The sequence below is a fragment of the Lepidochelys kempii genome, chromosome 8 (assembly GCF_965140285.1).
Source record: "Lepidochelys kempii isolate rLepKem1 chromosome 8, rLepKem1.hap1, whole genome shotgun sequence".
Classification (NCBI taxonomy): Eukaryota; Metazoa; Chordata; order Testudines; family Cheloniidae; genus Lepidochelys; species Lepidochelys kempii.
The window spans coordinates 51,482,581-51,508,276 of record NC_136387.1 but is presented as its reverse complement, the minus strand read 5'-3'; the positions used below and the strand labels follow the sequence as shown (position 1 = coordinate 51,508,276).

Here is a 25,696-nt window from a genome sequence, read left to right as displayed (position 1 = left end):
TATCTCAGGAGTTTGCAGTGTTGGCTCTTAGAGAACCAGCTTCACCATGCACAATGTGGGGCATGTAAAAATACGAATGGGACAGGGCATACATGGGGAACCTGATCTTATGCTAAATCTGATCCCATGCCTATTAAAATCAGCAGGAAGATTTCCAGTGACTGCAACAGTCTTTGGCTCAGGCCGTTAATGAAAACACTACTGTTAAACTACTCCAATCTGGGAGGAGGAGTAAAGCCTAAGAAGGGAATGTGCAGCAAAGCAACTCACTGTCTCCACTGGTAGTCCCATTCTCCATCCATGCCCTGCCCTTTCTACCCTGCACAGGTGTGAGTAAGGGAGTGGGTGTTCAGGGAGGCTTCATACCACTGTGCAGAGGACAACACTGAACACCCAGCCTCTGCAAAGCATTTACACTTGTGCTGGAGCACAACTACCTTGCACATCCTGTTCAAGACTCACAGGTCTTGCAGGAGCTAGGCCTTGATCTGGAATCATTGAAAGGATAAATATTCAACGCCACAGTCACATAGTTTTCTAAAGAGTTACTGAACTTCAGAAAGTTCTTCCTAAAATAGGACTTGGCCACTCCTTGGGTATTTCCTGGTGTTGACAGTTTCAATGATACTATTGCAGAATCCACCCTCCCAGCCCTTGAGCCTACTTTACCTTATCAAGTTGGGACACAACCTCCCATAATAGGGAGTGCAAAACTGAGAGCTCCCTGCCCAGGTCAATGTAGCCTTCAAACCCAGGGGTGTTTGAGATGGTGTCTGGGTTAGAGATCTCCAGTAGAAAGCGCTTCATTCCCCCCCATTCATGTTCCAGGAAATCATTCATGAAGGCCATGTACTCCTCTTTATTACCAAACCTAGAGAGAGAGAGAGAGTAAATGACTTCCACACAGAATACAACAGATAAGTGTTCAGAGAATTATTCTAATGCTTTCCCCTTCATCTTTCTTCCTGGGGTAGGAGAAGAGAGAGGAGGGGCAAGTGATTGAAGAACCCCACTGCTTTGCTTGACTCATCTGGGTATTAACAATCCACTGTTCATACCACTGGGTGACAGGCACCACCATCGCCCCCGACATAGACTATCCTCTTTGGAGACTCTAAGCATACGTTCTTTGCATCATTCCTTTGGCTGGGAGTTTGGATAAAAAGAGTTACCACCTTCAAGTAACTTATACTGAATTCTACTTGTATTCTTTAGTAATAATGAGACCAACTGAAAACCTAAGTGTATATAAATTCATAGATATATTCATAGATACTAAAGTCAGAAGGGACCATTATGATCATCTAGTCCGACCTCCTGCACAACGCAGGCCACAGAATCTCACCCACCCACTCCTGCGAAAAACCTCTCACCTATGTCTATGTACCTATACAGAAAACACCTGATTCTGTTCTCAGTTACAACAGTTTACACCAGTGTCATTTTACTGACTTCAGTGGAGTTACTCCTGAAAACAGAATCAGGCTGACAGTGTTCACGTCAGTAGTCTTCTTAAACCCTTCTTGGTTTATGTAGCCACGCAGCGTGTGGGCGGAAAAGCATCCTCCCCATTCAAAGTTTCACACAGTATTCCTAGGACTTAGCTTTAGAGTTGTATTTGCACAGAGCTCTCCTTTCCCTTCCTCAATAATATGCGTGAGACTAAGACTCCTGAACATTTTGTTGTTTCAGGGCCAATATGCTACTGCCACCTACTTAGCAAAATTGGCGAGATTCTGAATGACTTTAGCAATGAGTGTCAGAGTGCGAGATGTCCGGTCATCAGGATACTCCTGCATGAGACTGAAGAGACTAGGGGACATGATAGCTGGACACAGGAAACGGAGGAAGAGTGAGGCGCTGATCAGGCGTTCACTGATGTCCTGCTTGCCCCGACTGAGGCACTTCTGCTTCCAGGATGCAAACACCTCTTTCAGCTCGCGAGGAAACACACTGCAAACAATTAAATCAATCAATAAAATGACAAGGGCGCAAAATGTAACAGGTTGAACTGATAGCCTGTCACAGGAAAGGCAAAACCATGAGAAACAGAAATGCTGGCTATTCTGTTATTTCAGCCCAGCAAATGTTGTTAGATTTCTAGTTTTAGCTCCCAGATCACCATTTTATTTGGTACACTTAAGTACTATTCAAAGCATTCCTACAGAAGATATAAAACTAAATCCTTTTTGATCACTTTGATTTACAGGTTAAGAAATGTCCATCCCTAGTTTGAAGTGAATGGCAAATATGTTTGTAAAAATTCAGACACACACTGAACTGTTGCTCATTTCTATAATTGGATTTAAGATTTTGAATGCTGAGTTAACTTTTTTTTTTTTAATTACTTTTCATTTGATCTGGCCTGAAGCAGAAAAGCCAATATTTCAACATTTCCAGCTTGATCAGAAGTTGACACTAATAGAAATCTCCTGTGAAGCATTTTCCCCACAATACAATTTCCAGACCACTTTTGCAGATCTAAGAGGTCTGAAAAACATTTCACCTAAGCATCCAAGCTATTAGCTGCTTATTCAAAGTTCAAATAGAACTTCTGAAGTTTAGTTTTCAAGTTACCCCATTGATTCAATCATCATTCACTAGATCTCCATTGCCACAGTAAATATTTCAGGGGACATTCCCATATGGTATAGTACTTAGGACTGGGTATGGTGTCAGGACTCCTTGTTTGGACGGAACTTCTCTCTGCAATGTTGTGTAGAGAGCGGTAAGCCATAGGAACCCATGCTACTATAATATATGGAAGTACGTTTGTCCTCGGTCTCACAACAACTGCTGCTTTCCCATATTTTGGAGAGAGAGGGATACTATTTTTGCCTTTCCTAACCAAACATCAAACCAAGTGGCCAATAAGCAAGATGCAGGCGCTCACCAGTAGGAGTTGATAATCTTGCAAAAGGCCAGCTCACAACACATTTTCAGGTTGCTCTGATGATCAGTTAATTCACTGGATGAACATTTGCTGGGATCAACTTCACAGTTCTCATCTGACTCATACAAAGCCTTGATGAATTCCCCTATAAGGGAAGAGGGTTACAAACAGTGGCAATTATAGGAAAGTCTCCTTGATGTATCTTTAAAGCCTGTTTATGCCTCTCCTTGGCAACTGCATTTTCTGCACCCAGCATCTGCAGTGAGGTAGTCTCCAGACACCAGGCGTGGAGTGCATGACTCCTCATAACTGTTTTCAAATACAGGACTTTCCGTACCAGATCAGGCCATTGGTACTCTAGCCAACAGCTGAGGCTTCAGAGGAAGGCAAATCCCACTCCTCTCCCCTCCCAAAATAATGAATCTAGCCAGCTGTGCAACTGCTGTACATTGGGGTGGGGGAGAAATGAGATGGAGAATTCCTTTTTGACCCCTGCAAGATATCAGCTTACACCCTGAAGAATGATTATCCTTACCTCTTTTTGCACGAATACAGATGTTATTAGCGATTATAAAATTATCCATCCCTTTAAAACGCAAAACCAGGCTATTTGTCTTTGTGACCTTCTCTGGCAATGAATCTGACAATTCTTTTTATTTTTATTAGTTCTAAATTTACTGTGTTATAATTTCATTGAGTGTCACCTGGTTCTTGTGTTATGAGACACGGTAAAAAGGAGGATTCACCAGTTTTCACTCTGTTCTTTGCAATTGTGAAAAATTCAATCCAGGTTAACTAATCCTGGTTTATGCAGCCTCTTGTCATCCTTACATCTTGCAAAATCTTTGTTGCCTGTTTCTAGAGCTTTTAAATTTCTACCCTCTCTTTCTTAAAGAGAGGCAACTGAAATTGGACACACAACTTCAGACTGGGCATGGTGGTGTTTCCATTGGTTGATATTCTGTAACGTCAGTGTATTTTCTACTCTCTCTCTCATATGGACTCTAGTATACTCATTACTTTTTAAACTCTGCACTGGTTATCTTCCCTTATCTGCTTAATGTTTCAGTGACTCCTGAGTTATGTCCTCAGAAGATTTTCCCACTTTGGAGTTTATGCCACAAGGACTGTCTGTGCAAAAATGTTTTTAAGAAACAAACAAACAAAAAACCACCCCTAAACCAAACCACCAATGGCTTTGCAAGCAGGACAGGTAGTACATTTACCCAAATCTCTTCACCTCCACAAATTTTTGTTTATGTGCTTGCATATATAATCTTACAGACAACACCTGGTTACGCTGTAATTATTCTGAACAAGTATTCGTAGTTCATCGGAAAATCCAGTTTAGAAACTTTCGCTGGTACCCGAACCCTGGGAAGGAATGGAAACTACAACTTCTTGAAATGAGTTCTGTTCACAGTGTACTTGGCCCAATTTCAACCCCTTGTGGCAATTAAAGGATTAGAGGGCAACTTCAACAGCACAGAATAAAGATGTTAGGAGCATTATTTAGTACTTCAGCTCTGCAATGTTATAGTATAATCAAAACAAGTAAGTTTGGCCGATGAACAACAATTTGATAAAACACTAATTTGTTATTTTTAAGATAATCTGGGCTCCACTACAGAAAAATTTTGCTGAGGGAAGGTAGTTTAGTATTATTTGCTAAGAGCTCAGCACCACTTCTGGGTGAGCAAACTCTGGTTGTAACAATAATTTCCTGAATCATTTTTTATGCACTTGTAACTTGTTCTCAGTAGTCCATAGCCAGATCCTAACTATGTATTAAAATGTGCTTGTAGGTATACTAAACACTTAATACTGAATTCAGCGTGGTTAATTTATTTCACACAATATGGAATCTAACTGAACGTATTGTGTGATGCATTTGAAACTAGATAAATATATCTTCAAGAGCCATCTTGTCCTAGACTGGAAACAAGCTGGATGATGTAACAGGTCTTTTTCCATCTCTAACTTCTATGATTCATAATCTTATCGCTTAGCACTGGTGTCCAAAACAATGTATAAATAGTCATCAATTTAAAAATATCCATGTAATTACTGCACATTAAAGGACTTTTAGTCAAATGTAACATATTGAACCAAAAGGTGATAATTAAATCTGTCGGAAGACAAGGCATCAAGTAAATTGCTGCTTGCCTCCACATACTGGGCTAGACTCTGCCACCCTGACTCGTGTTGAGCAGTATCTTAAGGTTCTACCCAGTGAGAGTAAAGCTGGCAGAATTTGAAAAGATATATAGAGTACACTCAAAATACACATAATCACATCTCAGATTCTGACTTGAGACACTGACTAATCTGGCCAACCACTTAACACCTGGATGACTGGCCAGTTTCCAGGCCACTGGGGAGGAGGGATGGGTCTCTTGGAAGGAGTCAGTTCTGACATGATTTTACCTGGCCTGCATGAATTTCCAATCTCCCCTAGGCCAAGAAACAGGAGGGGAAAGGTGGCTCATCTTGGGACCCTGGGCAGGAGAGGAATCAGCATACAGCTGGTAGCGCCTCCTTGTAGGGAGGCTGTCCATTTACTGGGAGCTGTGCACACTCTGAGTTGCAATGGGTACGTCTACACAGCAGAGGAAAAACCTGCGGCTGGCCCGTGCCAGCTGACTCAGACTTGCAGGGTTCAGGCTAAGGGACTGTTTCATTGCTGTGTAGATTTCTGGGCTCTGGCTGGAGCTCAGTTTGGGACCCTCACACATCTACATGGCAGTGAAATAGCCCCACAGCCTGAGTCGGCTGGCATGGACCAGCTGCAGGTGTCTAGTCGCTGTGTAGACATACCCAATGTTGGGATAGCATTTGTGGGGCTGGGATTACATGTTTGGCAGTGGCACATGTCAAGAGCAAAGCACTGTCTCTGTGCGGGTAAGACAGGTAGACAAGCAGGATGAGTCTGCTGGGCTTGCTGGGAGGGGTAAGGCTAGGAAGGGAGGAAGTTGTGGGGTTAGGGTGAGTGCTGTTATGGGGATGCAGGTGGTCTGGCCTAGTAGAGCAGGAGTCAGGTCTAGTGGGCAGAGCAGGTGTCCAGGTTGGGGAATGGTGCCAAGGGTCAACACCTGAGTCCACTTCTAATTACCAGAGTCAGGGGTCGAGCCAGAGTCAGAAGCAAGAATCGAAGCTGAGGGTCAAGGCTGATCCAAATGTCAGAGCCAAGGGTCAAGCCAGAGTCAGGGTCAGAAGTCGGAGTCGAAGCCAGGACTGGTCACTGATGGCTGGAAGTGAGGTGTAAGGGCAGAAACTAGAGGAGAGGCAAGGATCAAACGTGGGGATGGAGCACAGTGGGAACAGGAGTGAAGACATGGGTGAGACAGGAGTGGAGCAGGAATCAAGAACAGGGTTTGGGTGCAAGCACAAGCAGGGTCCAATGCAGCCACAAGAAGAAATCACCTTGTTGCTTGGACAAACTTTCTGTGCCACTTTCTGTCTTAAATAACATGGTTGGAACAACTGGTAGAGCTGGACAATCCTCCAATCAGGGCTCCCATGGGTGGTGCCTTGACTGAGGCTATAGTCCTACTAGCTTCTTGGTCCACCAGGTTTCAGCAGACCTGGGGTGGAGGACAGGATGCAGTTGCGGTCTGTGGACTCTTACGCCTGGGTTCGAGACCTGGAACATCACAAGTGCAAGAGCTAGGCATGTAGGCTGAGATGAGCAATTGGAGAACAATTGATTCTGTTCTTTTCCCTGAGTAAAGAGCACTTAGGACAAGCATCCTCAAAGGGTCACCGGCACAGCTTGAAGCAGGTTCTCCTGGTTTGTGATGCTCCCTAGCCTCACAGCCTCATTCTCTCCAGCTGGCCACATGTAACCCTAAATATTTCTGTTTGCATCTGGTGAAGGATTAGAAGGTTAAGGTGGGATTAAGAGAAACATGACTATCAGGGTATTGAATTAATTGCTCAAAAGCAGGGGTCATGACCAAAGTTTGTGACTCAGAGGGCCACTCTGGAAATTTGCCAGTAGCTCAATGGTGCACCTTGTGTGTATGCAAATTGTCAAATCTTTATTACAATACATACATGCACCCAACCCTAATACCGGCTTGGACTTGTACCTTCCTTGACAAATGAACAGGAACAGCTTGGTTGGAGGTGCCCCAGCAATAAAATCCAGTGGATGATCAGCTTTGCCCTCAGCCTCACACCCCTAGGTGCGAATCAGTTTTCAGGTAGGACTTTGGGCTGCCCTGCTGAACAGAGCATCTTCAACATTACGGTTCCTTTTCCCCCACAAAGGGGCTATGCAAGCCTACGCAGAACACTTCTGACCCTTTCTTGAAATTTCCATGTAGCTTCTTTCAGCTGGGATTATACTGGATTCACCAGCAATGTCCAGATGCAAAGTCTACACAGTGCAAAAGCACTGAACTTCATCTATGTTGTCAGTATCTTTCCCAGTTGTTACATTATCAAAATCACCTTTATCCCTGTTTACGTACTCCAGACCGAATGATTCACAAATCATAATGAAGAGATATGACAATCAATAAGGGGAACCAAGAGAAAAGATGGTACTTAGAAAAATGTAGAGCATTGGGATGAGATAACCGTTAAAGGAGACCCCTTAATCCACACAGAAGTGAGTGTGATCTTTTTTCAGCTGCTGCAAATCTTAGGAGCCAAATCTTGTCTCTGCGTTCCATAAACAAGAAGGGCCCAGATGGAGCAGAACCAGTGAGGTTCTACTGCACATGGTGAGAGAGCAGCATTTCAGGAGTACATGCAAGGGACATGCCACAAGTCCCCTAGGTGAGCGATCCACTGGCTGAGGCCAGTGGATCCGGTGCTATGTGGCAAGGGGCCATGGATTTCAGTACACAGGAGTCCTAGAGCCACAGAACCAACTCCATTGTTGAAGCTGGAGTAGCAGTCAATGCATTTCCCACCAGGATACTCAACGCACAGCCACGTCACTTGGCTGATTGCTCGGACAGCATTTGGTCCCTAGGTTCTGTGAAAGGAAAAAAGAAAAGAGACTGGTATTTTCTTACCAAGTGCATCATGAAGATACTTCTGTCCTACCAGCTTTAGGTACTCCTCAATGGCTTTGGTGGCAAGCGTATTCTCCCTGAAGATCAAAACATCATGCTCCCCACAGCGATCTACCTCAGACATCACCAGATCAGTCAAGAAGTCCTGAGGGAAAAAGTCCAGAAGGAATAAGGTTTATTAATCAAATAGAATCATGCTATGCTCTTTAAGTGACTTTAGAACCCAAATGGGAAGAGTAAAAGGAGCCTGACACACCTCAAAACAGGATGAGAGGATTATTGAACTGAAGTGCCTGGCCTGGGGGAAGGCATGCAGATATTACAGCACTGGGGGCTATAAAGATTAGCTAGAGTTCTCCTCACATTTGTGTACCTGACTGCCTAGGCCAATACAGATCCCCAGCTCTGTCATTTTTGGACTCATTTCTAAAACTGGAATAGCAGCTGGGACTGGTGGGTAAAATTACAATGGTGGAAGCAAGTCTCTAAATAAAAAATCCCTACAACCAAACTTTTTTGACATTTAATCCAGATCCTGACCAGAATATATGACATACTCACTCCTCCATAGCTGACATGTTATAGTCATGCTTTACTGATATATGTTAGCGATAACTAGCTGTGTGTTTCCCTGCTATCCAAACTCAAAATATCAGGAGGAAAGCAAATCCAACTTTTAATTGAATACAGGAATTTTATTAAGAAGGATTTAGACCAATGAAATTAATGAGCATAAAATGGGCTGGGGATTAGGGAGACAAAGTTAGCATTCCTACTATGCATTAATTTAGCATTGTGTTGAACTACATTCAGGCTATCAGGCAGGCCAGACAGAACAAGGGGCAAGAATCAAAGCAGACTGCAAGCTGCTAATACAGGGCCCAGTCCTGCCGTGGTAATCAAATTCCTCAGCTACTTACTCCAGCGGGAGCTGAGGGCACTCAGCATCCCACAGGAAGCAATCAGCCCCTTCCAAAATCCAACCTCAGACACTGTAAGGCTCCTGGGGGCAGAGACCAAATTTTTGTTTGTTTTCTACATCTTTTAATATCCCTTCAAGCCCCCCTGAATAATACAAGAGAATCTTGCTAATCTGCAGAAAAAAGTGGCAACCTCTCACACAGCGGTAGTGAGGTCTCACATCCCTAAAATGTTACTTCACAAAATTTACTGAAGCACATTACTAGTATAGTAGGGAGTCTCTAATAACTACAACCAAGCTACATTACCCTTGCTTTATTGTTATTTACTTGCCTTTTTATTTTCTCTGAAAATTGGTAATAGTTTTCCCAATCAGTGTAAATTAGTGAAATTCATGTGTAACAACTATATAATAAAATCCTGGATTGCTCACTTGAGAGCTCCAGATTGTAATATCCTACATCAGGGGTGGCCAACCTGTGGCTCCGGAGCCACCTGCAGCTCTTCAGAAGTTAATATGCAGCTTCTTGTATAGGCACCGACTCTGGGGCTGGAGCTACAGCAACTTTCCAATGTGCCGGGGGGCACTCATTGCTCAACCCCTGGCTCTGCCCCCTCTCCTGAGGCTAACATGCCCTCGCTCCTTCCCCTTCCCCACCCCAGAGCCTCCTGCATGCCACGAAACAGCTGATCGGGAGGTACGGGGAAGCGCTGATTGGAAGGGCTGCCAATGGTTGGGAGGTGCTAGGAGCGGGGCTACTGACATATTACTGGTTTCAGAGTAACAGCCGTGTTAGTCTGTATTCGCAAAAAGAAAAGAAGGACTTGTGGCACCTTAGAGACTAACACATTTATTTGAGCATAAGCTTTCGTGAGCTACAGCTCACTTCATCGGAGGCTCTCTGGCAATGTACGTTGGTAAATTCCGGCTCCTTCTCAGGCTCAGGTTGGCCACCCCGTCCTACATTGTAGGATTTCGCCAGTACATTAGAATCTAAAATACAAGCACTACAAAGGTAGAGCTTTAACATGCTAATTTACTTATCTGTTGCAAAGAACATTGAAGGAATCTGGAGATGGCTTGCCAGAATTATTACAGTTCAATGCTACAGGAGCTACTCTAGCTGTAAACTGCACTAGATCAGACAGGCAAATGGTACTGTATGAATTCTCAGCACACTTGGTCATAAAAGACATTCTATCGAGAGGGACGTGTGCAGTGGAAGATGGTAAATATAGTGCATAAAAGTGGAAGGATTATGTACACATTCCCGTCCACACACAACACCTGGCTCATCGAAGTTTGGCTGTGCTTTAAGAACTCAGGGTAGCTGGTACAGCTGGGGGTCATAGAGGCTAGAGCTCGGGTACCACTTTCACTCAGGCTGGTAATCGACGCACTTTGCAGTGACAAAGTGACCATTTGAGTGCAGAGAGTCCTCCAATGTCTTCCCACAATGCCCCCTGTGTACCCAGAAGGACAGACAAGTTGGGACAGAATCATAGAGCCGCTCAGCTTATTGCAAATGAAGAACATGGGATATGCCCCAGAAGTTTGAGCGACCCACACAAGTGAGTGCAGTACCAGTGTGAGGATGCAGTAATGGGGTATGGCTTTTCAGAGTGGTTACTCACAATCCAGCTAGGCTAATCCAAGTGCTAATCCCTCATGTTAACTGTGGTGAACTTTTGCTGTTCACTGTTTATAAGACACATTTACAAAATTTTATTTGCAAGTCCCTTGATGCTACAGTGTTCATGGTGCATCATCTATCCAGCAATGCATAAAATATTTCAATGTACTCAAGGTACAGACATAACATTCTGTGATGGTAGGATGCTATGAAGTCCTTCCACCTACATAGCTAATGTTTTAACCCTGCAATAGTTATCTCCTCTAAGTGTCTACATCTAGCTCTTTGGAATATATTCACACTTACAGATTCTACTTCTGGTAATGTGTTGCACACCTATATTGACTTCCCCTTATAAAGGATTTGCCCAAACTTCTTTAAAATGCTCATTCTGCTTTACTTCGCTTCCCCTCTACAGCCTCTCCCCTTTGGTAGTGTTCCCCTCCTCTGACTCCCATTCCCAGGCCTGTCCACCCCTCATGCTATTTATGTTTAAAACCATGAGAAATGTTTATGAGTCTCAGAAATCATTGTGAGATGTTCCTTCCGCTCCTACCTTGGCTCTGCCAGTGCTCTGAAGAATGTGCACCAAGGCACAGGCCATTTCCTCCTTGTTCCTCACGCTGATCACAGGCTCCAGCACTGAGCACAGCATGGTGTAGTTGTTAGTAACAAACTCTGCAAATTCTTTGTACTGTTCCATGGGGAGGATGGTGATGGTCTGGTATCGGGACTTGATGCGAATGGAAGGTCCCCCTGATTTCCCTTTATTGGGCGTAGGTGTGCTGACTGGGTACCACTTTTCCACAAACTGACGACCAGTCACGCTGGCCATGGGAATGTTGACCAGTCCTACATAGTTATTCTTGTCTTTTTTCTTCTTCTTCTCCACATCCTTATAGACGTGAACTGTGATACTGTGGAGGGGCGGGAGGCCATAGAACTCAAAGTGTTCGCCCCAGAAGATGTTGTCTGCTTTTGTTTTGCTGGTGGTGCGGGCAAACAGAGTGTCGTCAAGGCACAGCTCACAGAAGTATTTCTTCTTGGGGGCCAAGTCCTTGGCCTCAATGATCCAGAGACGGAGCACATTCTCAGCTCGACGGCAGTTGTCCTGTGCAGAAAAAAGAGCTCAGCATTGATTTAGAGACAGTGATGAGGAAAAAGAACATTTTCTTTTCAAACAGAAAATACTGATCATGCAATGAGTGTATTTTATACATTGCTATTTGATCACCTTTGAAAAGCTGTATTCAAATTTGTTCAGAACACAAACTTGCTCTTAACTTCTGCCATCCAGAAGCTGGCAGATTCATAACATTTCAGCAAAAAGAAAAGGAGGACTTGTGGCACCTTGGAGGCAAACAAATTTATTTGAGCATAAGCTTTCATGAGCTACAGCTCACTTCATCGGATGCATTCAGTGGAAAATACAGTGGGGAGATTTATATACACAGAGAACATGAAACAATGGGTGTTACCATACACACTGTAATGAGAGTGATCAGGTAAGGTGAGCTATTACCAGCAGGAGAGCGGGGGGGGAAAAAACCTTTTATAGTGATAATCAAGGTGGGCCATTTCCAGCAGTTGACAAGAACGTCTGAGGTATAGCGGGGGGTTGGGGGAGGGGGGGGCGTCGTGATTGACCTAATTAAATAGGTAAGCACCTCTGTAATGGTTTGATATATCATCTGGACAAGAATCCAGTCATGCCATGAACATTTTACTGGTGGTATTATTCCTACAGCTTCCTCTTCTATTACCTTGTTAGGCTGCACTGTCCTGCGTAGGTTTTCCATCCACTTGTCTCTCTCCGCTGCAGAGGAGCAACTGAAACATTTACTGCCGCTGGAGTAGGTTACCTGAAACACAAACAATAGGTCCAGTTCTGGCAAGACTGCAAAGCAGAAAAAGGAGCAAAAGTCATAGGTGACTTTCAAGCATTGAGAATATGAAAGAGGCAGCAAAATATGGGAGCAGGGAAGGAGCAAGCCTGAAAAGGGCACAGACTGCAGAGAAAAAAACCTCAGCTCAGATGGGTATAAAACTGAAGGGAAACACACTGTTCTAGCCAAATGTTCTGAGAGACTGTAAAATAAGGATGTAGTCAGCAATTTGAAATTTGTGCACATGCTAACTGAACTGCAGCCTCTAGATACCTGCAATATCCCAGTAAGTCCCCAAGGCTGACAATCTGATCATTAACGGAGCAGGTGTAGGGAGAGAGCTAGTCACATGTTGATGAAAGGTCTGATGAACAAAAATCCCTGCTGGATGTCACTGGAAATACTGTCTTCGGGAAGCTAAAAATTGCATGCTCTGGGTACTATACACATCAATGGGCTGAAACAGCCAAAACGTTTGAGTCTGCTTTTGGAAGAGACAACACCACCTGGAGCAAAACTGATGCTAGCTCTGTTTGTGCATATAAGGAGACAGTCACATTTTGCTTCAATTTTTATTTGGCCTTGCCAGCTCTCCCTGTTCTTCCCATTCAGATGTATGAGCATAGGCAAAGCACTTTAAGACTAAATGTTAGTACTAAACTCTGCATTTGTATTGCCAGCTGTCTTCCGTCTACCCAGGAAGGCTGAAGCAGAACAGGAAGTGCTTCCAGCCAATGAGATATGTTGTGACTATTAAGCCTACAGAGTATACCCCTATTGTGAACTCAGATGTAAAAAGTATGTGAAAGTTCATAAGATGTTACAATAACCATGAAAAATAGGTCAATTTGTTTATAATGCGGAATGCTGTAACAAGTGCAAAAGAACCAGACAAAGAAGATTGATTAATCTAAATCAAAAAGGCCATGTTGATATAATCCATTTTTAGCAAGCATAATTTCAACAATTTTTGGAAGATGTGGAACCAGAACTAACAGACCAAAATTGATGTGATGGCTACGAGGCCTAACTGGTGGACAAAATAACGAGGGAGATGAACTATGACACCCACTTTTACCCTTTCTTAAAGAGACTGAAGAAAAGACATGATCAGCTCAGCTCAGTTCTCCCATTCCACCTGGTGGCCCAGTTTATCCCCCGAACTGCCAGCACTGCAACTCATCCCAGCTCACCTTGACTCATCTAAAGGACTTTCTTCCTGAGAAGAAGGCCTGCTGACCTTAAGCTTGTTCAAGGTACTTTGTTTTCACCGGTGAGTGCTGAAAGTCATCATATGATCATGACATCCAGTCCTCAAGCCCATAAGTGGGGATATATATAATTGCCAACATTGCAGGGGCACGTAAGATCCTGCATCATTTTCCTTTCCTTTGTTACAGTGATTCTCAAACTTTTTTACTGGTGATCCCTTTCACGTAGCAAGCCTCTGAGTGTGACCCCAGTTGTCACGGAGTCCCTGGGCGATGCTCTGGAACTGCTCCCTACAAAGCCAGTCAGGACTCAGGTGAAGTCTCCTCTCTGTGAGCAGCCTGTCTGCAGGGCAAAAAGCTCACACAGCTTCCACCTTCCTGGGTTTGACTTCGGAGCATTCAGCATCCTCTGCCCCTCCGTGCGCTTCCCACAGCAAGTCCGCCAAGGCGGGGTCCAGGGGAAGCCAGAGGGTCCTGCACCCCAACTTCGCAATCAGATGTGACTCTTAGCCAGCCAGTAAAACAGAGGTTTATTAGATGACAGGAACACGGTCTAAAACAGAGCTTGTAGGTACAGAGACTAGGACCCCTCAGCCAGGTCCATTTTGGGGGGCAGTGAGCCAGACAACCACGTCTGCACTTCACTCCATGTCCCCAGCATGCCGAAACTGACTCACTCTCCACTAGCTCCTCCTCCGGGCTTTGTCCCTTTCCCGGGCCAGGAGGTCACCCGATTCCTTTGTTCTCCAACCCTTTAGCTTTCACCTTGCAGTGGGGAAGGGCCCAGGCCATCAATTGCCAAGGAGACAGAGTATCGGCCATTTATGTACACTGGCCCTTTGGTCTGCAACAATTACACTCTCTTATCCCACCACCTGGAGACTTAAGAAATGCATAGGGGAATCTGAGGCACCCCTACAGCATTCAGAGGAAACATTAAGAACAGTCCCACTTTGCCATAGCTCCCCATCAATTAAAAATGCTTTTAAATATATTTAACACCATTATAAATGCTAGAGGCAAAGCAGGGTTTGGGGTGGAGGCTGACAGCTTGCAAGCCCGCATTTAAGACCCTTGCGACCCCCTGAGGGGTCCTGACCCCCTATTTGAGAACCCCTGCTTTGTGGTATTATTTTATGTCCTCCCTTCTTTCCTTCTGTTCTATTTCTCACTCTCTTGGCTTTCCATCGAATCCTGAAGTCAACTATGTTGTATTCATCTAAGCCTGCCTTGTCTATGAAGAAAACATCCAGTAAGATGATGTCCCTGACCAGATTGTAAATCAGGATCCAAGTAGCAGGTGTCACGATTGACTTGCCAGCCAAAAGCATCCTCTTGTAACTAACCAGCGGTCCAGTGTTCCAAAAACATCAGGAAAAGCTGTATTTCACCCATCTTTTCTTACCTGTCTTTCCTCTACCTTGTGTCTGTCTGTTAAGAACAGGATAAGTAAATGCCCTCAACACATCAAAGCTGGAGTAAAATTAACCCTTTCCTTTTCATCAAAGAAAAGTTGTTCTGAAAATAAGAGACTGATCTTTTACCTCCAAAAGGAGAAAGGCTTTAAAGGTTTTGACTAAGTTTGTTTTGCATAATCACTCAACTTGAGTTTCAATATAAATGCCTGTTTTGATTTCTTATTCCTTCTTTTATTTAATCAATAAATTTTTCATTGGAATAAATGCTTTTGGGTGTTTGTCAAGTTACTGAGTAAAACAAAGGCCTCTGTTTACAATAACTCCAAACCTACCTATCTCTGTTTAAGGTTCAACAGTGAAAGAGATTATGAACACCTTTAACTCTTTGGGCCTTTGAGATCAATATCAGCACAACAGATACTACCTTGAAATGAATTGGAACAACTTCTGAACACGTTCCCTTAAGGAAAAGGGATGAGACTGATCTATGTGGTGTTCTGATAGAGCAGTTTTAAGGTAGCAAACCAATCTCTGCGTCAGGGATTTAGACACCTGAGGCCAGATTCAACCCAGGCATAACTCCACTGAAGACTGAGTGGGTCCATGACGTTGTGTTGAGGGTGATGGCCTTGATATAAGACTTGATAATATGCTGTTCATCCTGTCAACTTTAGATATGCGTTTTAGGTAGGGTTTATCCAATTTAAAAGCACGCTTATGTAATATACCTTCATTAGCCCTCCACTAACTTTACAGACCTTTCTAACATACAGACTTTCTTCTCATGGTATCTTGGTAACTGAGATCAGTCGGGGTGCTCTTGCTACCAGCCCCATAATATGAATGCAGGGGAGTGGGGGAGAAGGCCAGTGGGCAGCAGAAGTCCTGAGCCACAGAATTTAATCCCTTGATTGCCTGACGAAGTTAAAGTTTGTTGACCTTCTGGAAACCTGCAAGGTCTTTGTTTACTCAAGCTTTTCCTCAATAACCTGCCAGAACAGGGCTTTTGGAGCAGAGCTCTTATATCAGCTGACTTCTCAATTTAGTCATATTTTAACTGTTTTTAAAAAATGTATTGTAAGAGAATTCAGATTATGATGAGTACTTAAGCAAGCTTAAGCCATATATCTGCATGCACATTACAAATGCCTAGTTTTGTATCAGATATGCAGACATTCAATTAGAAGAGTATAATCACTGAAAAGATTTCTTCCCATTGACTGATGGATGTCATTAGCGCCAAGGACTTCAGAATCTTACGATCAGATAGTTTACATCATAATCTCAAATGTCTGAGAAAACGGATTTATTCACCCACTTAGGAAGTCACAAAACAGTGCCCACTGTGGACGCATACTGACTGACTATGCAATCTGTACTTTTATGGGGTGGTGTTTCTTTACCTCAAAGCAGAAGTCTTGTCCAAGGATACTGCTGTGAAGCGGTTTGACAAAAACTTTCTCTTCAGTCCCAAGATCCAATGCCTCCACTGCGCTGCCTGGGCTCAGCAAAGACTCATGTGAACGAGATTCTTTCAGCTTTGGCAGTCCACGAGATCTGAAAGCAGAGAAGAAGGGAAAAATAAGAGGGAGTCATCTCCTAAACAAGATTTGGAAACATCCAGAAACAAAGGAAGATTGAGACTGATGGGTTAACCAGTCTGTACAATTTTTATAAGTACTTTATAAGCCTAAAGTAAATAAATTGCATGCCTTATTTATTCAGTTTCTCAAATTCAAGGTGTCGCATAACTCTTTAATACAGTACAAAATTGTTGTACTAGCATCTGGCTAGTAAATAGATTCCCACCACCACCCAAATCCAGGAGATATAGATTCATAGAACTACAAGTTGCATCCATTTTGGCACAGTAAAAAAGAAAAATAGAAATTCTTGACAAAATGTGGATTTATCTTTAAATCTGTATTTACTGTAGACAATATGCTACTGGGAATATTTAAATGCTGATTACTAAGCAAATGCTTTGTTAATAGCAACAAACACCTTCCCCCCAATCCCTAAACACACACAAAATGAGATTTTTCCTCTTTAAAACAGGCAGTTTTTTCAATCAGTGGGATTTCCCTCTACATATTGTGGAGGAGAAAATATAGAAACAAAAACAAACAAAAACAATTAAAACATGCAAATACCCTGCCACCTTACCCTACCCAGATCAGCTGTCTACACTGACATTTTGCAATCCCTCTGTCTGGCTGGTCTTTACACCTTTTAACTGTTCCCATCTCCCTTGTCTTTTTTTGGCCTCACTCAGCATTCCTCCTCTGGGATTGCCCCAGGCCTCTTCTATCTTCCCAGTGGACACACAGATTCTCTTTTTCAGCTGATGGGTCTAAGTTCCTTCTCCTTGACCACTGCAGGAATCTCCCACCTCTAACTCCTCCAAGGATGTCCCTCATCATTTCTGTCTGCTTCTGATCCTCTATCACTCCAGGCATTTGTCATCTATCCAGACCTCCTTCCATCAGTCTCCTTTTGGCTCTTGCTGACTTTTCGAAGACACACAACTCCAGCTAACTTCAGAGTTTTGGGACCAGTTTTGCATGTCAAACGGTTTACAATATTTTCAGAATTCAATTTCCATGTGATACTTGTATGTTCGTGCTTGTTTATTCAAAAACTTAGTTTGTGACAAGCTGGGGTGTAAATCTACCCTCGTCTAGCTTGCCATACACTAAGTGTCTATGCGGACCCTGCTACCATGCACTACAAGCTTGTCAGTGCGCTCTAACCTACTATTTCAAAGCAGGGTAGATCAAAGAGCATTACAGTAATTTTGGTGTGCAGCAGAGGGTCCACATATGCACTTGTGCCGCAGGCCAGTGCAGAGTAGACTCTCATCCTAGCTTGCTGTGAGCTATGTGTTTGTGTAGACGAGGCCTGAGCGAGATAAAATTCTTATAGTGCAGTCACTGTCAAAGTGGTACTGTAAAGTACCAGGTTTCTGACTCCAGAATAAATGTTATCACCTCAGGTTGTTTCCTCCTTGTGCATCACTACCTGGAATAAAAGGTTCTGCAGGTAAAATTGTGCTTTCAATGGCACTACTTTGGTGGGGCTACTCATGCCTAACTGATCATCCCTGAGTAAATGAAATGATTGATAGTAAAAACAAGGAATAGAATCCAGGTGCCTCTCTTACTGCATTTGACTCTACTCTGTTCAACTCATGAACAGGGATAAAAACAGTAAAAACAAAAAGAAAAGGAGGACTTGTGGCACCTTAGAGACTAACAAATTTATTAGAGCATAAGCTTTCGTGAGCTACAGCTCACTTTGAATCCGATGAAGTGAGCTGTAGCTCATGAAAGCTTATTCTCAAATAAATTTGTTAGTCTCTAAGGTGCCACAAGTCCTCCTTTTCTTTTTACGGATACAGACTAACACAGCTGCTACTCTGAAACCAGTAAAAACATACTTGCTATTCCAGGCCTTGATTCAGGAAAGCACTTAAGCACATGCTTAACCCTATTGCTATTCAGCAATGCACAGCAAATAAGACTAAGCATAAGGAAAAGCGGATGTGAGAGTAGGCTGGCATTATTTTTCCACACACTTTTCAGAGTAGAGCTGCACTTTAAAGCAATACTTTCTCACCAAGGTTTCCCACCATAGTTGGGCCACAATGTAGGCTTGGTTTACACTAAAAAATTAGGTCAGCTTAACTACATCGGTCAAGTGTGTGAAAAATCCACCCCCCTGAGCAGCGTTGTTAAGCTGACTTAAGTCCCCATGCAGACTGTGCTAGAATTCTTCCGTCGACCTAGCTACCACTAGCTACCTGTTGGCATAGGTAGTGTCTACACTGAAGCGCTACACAGGCGCAGCTGTGCCACTGTAGCATTTTAAGTGTAGACAAGCCCTTAGTTTCAAAGCAAAAACGTTTACAAATAGTTATTCAAAGAAGGATTGGGAAGGTTTTGTTAGCTATGCTGGCAGCTTTATTCTCTGAAAAATTGTACTTCCCCTTGAAACTCTTTTTTAAGAAAACCTAATACTTTGTAATATTAAAAAATCGTAAAACTCTCAATACCATAGCAGCAGCTTTATTGAGGGATATTAGAAAACAGGAAGCCTTCTCCAAATGCATTTTTGTTTGCATCTTCACCAGTTCTAAGGCAGCTTACCAAGACATGGATACTACAAAGAATAAATATATTAAGAAGCAAGCAGAGTTCACCTCATTTTAGTTTTGCACAAGATCAGCTACTTCTGGCACGCTGGTTGATTCACATGGGATCTTTAGACATTCTCAGAGAAAATGTAGGTTACATTAAATACATTAAAATGATCTAAACATAGGGAACAGCTGCATTTTGATAAGATGGATTCTTAAAAAGAGATTTCAAATACAAATTGACAACATTAGTATGAGCACTCTGTCTGCACTGTGCTTTTTTATAATAGGTTACAGCAGCAGCTTGTACCAATGAAAACCTAAAACCTCAGCCATGTATAATTGAACACTTGCTGCAATTAGGTAGGGCAAGTCTAAAATAAACACACCACAATGCACCACTTTAATATTATTCTATGCAAAATCCTCTCTCTAATTTAAATTTCTCCTCTAAAGAAAGAACTGCTGAGGTCACTTGGCTACCCAAGTGGCAACTCTCCCAAATTCTCAGCAAATTCAGTTCCAAAAGATGGTCCTTTAGTGAATGATGCCAGAGAAATGTCTGAAAGTGCCCACAGCTAATTCCAGCCCCAAGAGCTCACAGCAGAAGAATATGGGGTGGTCAAAAGGGAGGAGAAGACAGACTACCACTTCCAAAACAAGGCAACTTTTCACAAATCCTGATTAAGCCATCACATTTGTAGTATCCTAGGGTTAAAATGGCCAACACATTCCAATTTACATCAATCAAGCACACCTACATGAAGCAATTGTACAGCCATCTGGCCGTGCACCCCCAAATCATAGTGGTGCCACATAACAGCCCCTCCAAATCTTTTTCTGGGCTACATCTCAGAAAAGAAATCCAGGTGTGCAGAGGAAGAAATGCACAAAATCCAGCAGTAGTTATATCTCAAGCCTTTGGTTAAAAGTTTCAGATGAATTTTAAGCCAGGCAGGAACATTGGGTAGGAAGAAAAGCTACTCCATCCATACACGTTTAGTAATATCCCTTCTTCTCATCCTTCATGCTGCATCCTGCCCCTCAGGTGACACAAACAAGGTTCCTGGCAGTGCGCAGTCTGCTCAACACTGGGCCTGTTTCCATGGTGCTGCATCTATAAGGAGGTTAGAGCTGGAAGACAGCAGGGAGAAGCAGCAGCCAGCAGGGCTCAGGGAGCATGCTCTGCAACAAGGCAAAGGTGACCTTTCAAGCAAGGAGTGAATTGCTCTTCTTTGGATTTAACAAGATAACTAGATCCTAGATAATAAAGAATGGCAAGGAGGGAAAAATACCTTTAAAGAACTGCTAGCCAGTGGCCTACGAGGAATGGGGTGGGGGCTGAAGAAAAATACATCACAGAAATTCTATTTATCTTTCTTCACATATGATCTTCCCCTGCTGGGAGACATTTACCATATCCCACCTCGCAAGCTAAATTTTTTACTAACACATCTGTTTTGTTTCCTCTGCAGCATTCTCTTTAGCCTACTAATTTTGTACATGGTTTTATCTCAGATCAACTTGGATATAAAATGATCTTGTTTGGTCAAGGGAGAGGGGCCGTGAATAAGTTTTAGCAATCCCTGGAAGTGACTGTATTTTGTCCTGCACAGATTTCTTTTTGGTGATCAGTTCCTTTCAGCATTGCCAAGCAAACAACTATAAACGGATTAAAACTCAACCTCATTCTGACACCACAGTGATACTGGAGAGTTGCTTGTTGGGTTAAATGTGAATGAATGCATCTGCAATTGCCACAATGTATTTCTCATTTATTGGTAAAACTGTTTAGTATCTATGATACTGTTGCTCTGGGCATAATTCAGTCAAAGGCAATTGCAATAAAAATAAATTATATTTCTATTAAAATAGTTTTCTGCTTCTGTTAAATTCTCACCCAACATTCTGTTGTTGTAATTAATAAAATAGACAATTTGCTCACCCGTTACCCCTCTGGCATAGACACACAGTTAATAACTCAAAGCCACTCACTTATTTTTCTAATGTCCAGTGATGATGCCAGATTAAAAGAGCCTTTCCTATATTAGATGGGAAGCTATTGGAAAAATGAGTACTATTTAGAGTGTCTGCGAAGAGAGAGGTAATCCCAGAGAAGCAGGATTACTATAAACAGGAAGTTCAAGCAGGCTCAGGGTGGGGGAAGGGTTGTTTGCACAAATCTGTTGCTATTAAACAGCCCCATTAACAACCCAAATGCTGATTTCAATTACATTTAACCTTAAATGATTAACCTTTTCTCTACTATTTCTTCTATCTACTGCACATGGTAAAAACTCTGCATAAGGGAACACATGGTTAAAATGCATCATTACCAACCCACCAACCACAGGTGTAGCTACACTTAACAATTCATTTCTATCATGAGAAGTAGTGGAAGGAGGAGTTTGCGGGGAAACGTTTTAACTTCTCACCTCTTTCCAAATGCTGATGGGCAGTGGTCCTCATAGTGAAGTATGCATGTTCCTCAATCAGAGCTTTGAAAATGCCCCAAACTACTGACCCAGCAGCCGAATCCCACTGCTACTGACAAGGTCTCTCCAGCAACACTACCATATCACTCCAACCCCAATCTGACCCCGTCTCCTTGCACACCATGATTCAATAGTTCTCCTTTTCAGGAGGATTTCAGTTGCAAGGAGAGGAAGCTTGGAACTGAAAACCTCAGGCTTCCAATGGCACCATCCAACACACAGCAATTGATTAATGAGCTACTACTGTATTCTAGCAAGCATAGGGGAAAAAGGGTTAAAAACCTAATTGCTTTGGTGATGAAGCTGTCCTGCTGATTTTGACCTATTTAAAAGCCAAGCTACAAAGTACAAGAGGCTTTCAATTACTCAGCGTATTAGGGAGAGCATTATACTGCTCCAAAACACAACATGGGAATATCAATAATCTAAAAACCAAACATTAAATAAGTGCAGCACTGAAGGAACAAAATCCCATAATATTTTTTCTTCATCAACAAATCAAAGTAAAGCTCAAGAACTTTGATTAGAATTATATTAGTAAGGAGAGCTGAATCCTGCTCAGCCCAGCCACTCAACTAAAACCTGTTTGTCTCAAATGTCCTCACATTTAAAAACTGTCCATAAAGTTATGCCTATATTCTTCAGAAAAATCCACAACACAACACCGTTGTGATAACAGAGATACTTCCTAAGATCAGAAGGATTAATTCAATACTTATCCACAAAATCAACAGAGAGAACCTGGATTCCTGTGTGGTGAAGTTTCTGCTCAACATTGCAATTAGGAGTCCTAGGCCCACTGAACTGAACCCTACAGTCAGCAACAGCATCTCGGTCCGGAAGTACAGGTGCACTCTACCAGGACTGAAGCAGTGGATTCCCATGGCAAGCATTCATTCTATAGGCACCACACCCTGCTTGGTTTTCCAACTATCAATTAGCAAAATGTCTCATTACTTGGTCAACAATTCTAGGAGTCTAACCAGTTTTATTATATGCATGTTTATTCACTATTGGAAACTTTAGGTTATTTGTTGATAATGAAAAGAACTCAAATGTAAATAAGAGCCTCTGCTCTTTTAGAGCATGGAGATTCAGATCTTGTTTAATTGCAGGGCTTTACCCAAAGCCCTAAACTCATTGTTTGAACCATGTATGTTTAATTTCAAAGCCCTTCCAGATCTCTCTCCGTACAGGTCACAGCTTGTCTAACATAAATCTCACATGGTGCTACAGAATATCCTGCTGAATTTTACAATCATAACATTATCTTTCCTCTGACAATCACAGTCCCTACTGCTAACATTTCAGACTCCTTTATTTTGCTGAAGCAGATACTTAACTATAATGTTTCATTTAAATGCTATTTATGGAAATGTACTATGTAGGGTGGAGTCTCCTTTCTGCATGCCTGACAGTGCACTGTGGGTTACCGAAATGCATCTGCCATGAAGGGGGATGTTTATAAAGGGGCCAACTGAACTGGCAGCCAGGGTAGAGTCTGTACCCACAAAGGGAAAGTTTATGACAGGAAGCTTAACATTGTGGGCTTGTTCAATTTTTCCTGAAAAACGAAGTAGCTACATAAGACCTGAAAGCAGTGGCTGAGAGAAACATTCACTAGAACATGAGCAGTGAGACAACATTTCTTTGGAGACAACCTGCTTCATCCCCTCCTCCCCCACCCGGCACTCTCCAGCATGTAGACACAAAATGACATATGCGGAATGAGTGCTCCTGAATGAGTCAAGCCTTAATAGCAAATTGCGTAATACAGATTTTTATCTCTAAATCTCAAACACGATAAAATCACTCACTTTTTTTTTTAAACAAGGATTAAGCAGAATGAATGAATGAGAAAGTGAAAACACTGCAAGATTTGTTTCCATTTATCTTATCTTTTTTCCACCTCCATACCGCAAATAATTGAGGGGAAAAAATGAGAGGACCTACCGATAGAAAGAGCTGGTGTGAGAGCAGCGGTAGCGCTTCACCACGAATCCCAAAGCCATGGCTACTGGCTGCCCTGGTGCCTGGCAGGGTCCATTCTTAGCAAGCACAGAAGGGAACGTTTGGCAAACTACGACTATCTGATAATGCCATAAAATCACTTTTACTACATCAGGAGGATTCCCACGTGGCAGTAAATCCCAGCAGGGCAAAACCCTCCCAGCTGTCCACAGAGCTTTAATGCCGTTGCCGAGAGCATATGCAACCAGGCTCAACCATCTTTACTCCCCACCAGAAACAAACCTAAGAGAAGGATTATGAGGCCGGTTGGAAATGCTCTCAGACTCCCAGCCACAAATTGACTATATTAATTTGGTCTCTTTGCCCCATCCCCTATCCAAAGCATGTTATCCTTGAACCTTTTATGCTGTTTTACCTTTAGAGTCAGTAGACAAGTTTTATGCTTTAGGAAGACACTCCCAACACACGTAAGATGCAACTGTGTGAGACGAATGCAGTGGGAACCTGCCTAGGAAAAATGTGAAAGCTGACACAGTAAATGATGCCAGATGCTCTTGCAACATGAGATACTGCATCCCAGAGAGATACTGTATAGGATATATGTATCTGGACAACTCCATTCAAATCTGGTTTAGGTCACAAATGAGAAGGGAGTCTGGAAGTTTCAAGCTAGAGCACTGCAAGATGAGAAACAATTTTGCAGGCACAGCAGGCTCTGCTCAGGAGAGAGCCAGAAACTAGAATAGCTTAAGTGAGGTAAGTCAGTGATAAAACTGTGCTGTGGAAGATGCAGACCCAGACTGGGTGCACAGGTATTGTGTTGTTAACATCCCAGTTTTGAAGAGCTGGCCTGGTATGCCAGCCAGTTATACTGAAACCTGGTTTTGAACCCAGTTTCAGTATATTTAAGCTGGATGATCAATTGCTTCCCCTCTGTAGCAGTCCCAGTTGCATCCTGTATGGCAGTTCTCATTCTCCAAACCCCTTCCCTACAATGTTTCTGGGTCATCTCTCTACCTCAAAACAATTCTGCTCACAGGGCATCACCTGCCAACATCCTGAATGAGATACACATCTGCAATACCAAATCCTGAAACACACCAGGATAAGTAAATCTCCTGACATTTACAGGTATTTATCTATAAATTGAACCGCTATCACTATAGAACCTGAACATCTTGGAACCATTAGAAAAATGAAACAGCAATATTCATCTCGCTCCATACCCACTCGGTAGGAAGGAGCGAATTTTTGTGAATGATTTTGGAGTAAGCTAATGACATTGTTTATTTTAATAATAAATAATAATAATGTTGCTTTTTTTTGTGAAATGGAATGAAGTTAGTCTCCTGCCTATCTAGCCCTAGAAACTTGCATAACACCATGACATCCTTTGTGAGCATCTCCTTAGATTTGGGTAGGTATGTTTCACTGGGGATTAGGCTAGGAAAGTTCTTATATGTAATAAATCAATAATAATAAAGGGGCAGCGAAGACATAGGAGGTTGGGAAGAATGCTAATTCATTCATATTAATTATACACAATTGCAGAAAAACAAATGCTAATTTTTCACCTTTCTTTGTTCACAGTTTTAATGGTTGCATCTCCCTCTTTTGTCCTTTGAATAAACAAATTCAATATTGTTTTAAAGAGGCTGAGAATATTTTTTTTAATTCCTCCTCCTTCTCCCACCCCATCACCCCCCCCTTTTTTTTAAGCTATGTCTTCCTATCTTCACTGCCTCATTCCCACGTGAATTCTCAGTTGTCTTTTCACACCATACCAGCCAATTGTGTTTTCTGAAACCTTTGGCTGCAAAGTGAAACTTAGTAAAAATCATTGGTAAGATTCACTGTACAGTGGGGTTTAGCTTCCTTTGTGGTTGTATTTATAAAGTAAAGTAATGTATACAATTACACACTTTCAAAGATGCTGTATTCGAGTGGTGCATTTCCGGATAAGAGGCCACTAATGCAAACACAACTCCATTAAACATTCAGTCTCTTCCATGTAAGGTGCCCAGGAGGTTAGTACTGCTACAAACGCTCATCAATTTCTTTCCAAAGAGATTGAAACAGTACTCTTTTCCCTCATTGTCCTG

General features: G+C 42.6%; 1 protein-coding gene across 6 annotated transcripts in view; it reads right to left on the bottom strand.

Moving 5' to 3' along the window:
- The window catches only part of RASAL2 (RAS protein activator like 2), a 275,004-nt gene that overhangs the window by 27,417 nt on the left and 221,891 nt on the right, over positions 1 to 25,696 (bottom strand). For all 6 annotated transcript variants that reach the window (XM_078854058.1, XM_073356489.1, XM_073356490.1 and 3 more), the window contains 7 exons: positions 16,394 to 16,547; positions 12,239 to 12,337; positions 11,032 to 11,586; positions 7,921 to 8,065; positions 2,894 to 3,038; positions 1,717 to 1,953; positions 670 to 871 (listed from right to left, as the gene is read on the bottom strand). In XM_078854058.1, coding sequence (XP_078710184.1) covers positions 670 to 871; positions 1,717 to 1,953; positions 2,894 to 3,038; positions 7,921 to 8,065; positions 11,032 to 11,586; positions 12,239 to 12,337; positions 16,394 to 16,547 — 1,537 coding nt within the window. The remainder of the gene's footprint in view (positions 1 to 669; positions 872 to 1,716; positions 1,954 to 2,893; positions 3,039 to 7,920; positions 8,066 to 11,031; positions 11,587 to 12,238; positions 12,338 to 16,393; positions 16,548 to 25,696) is intronic.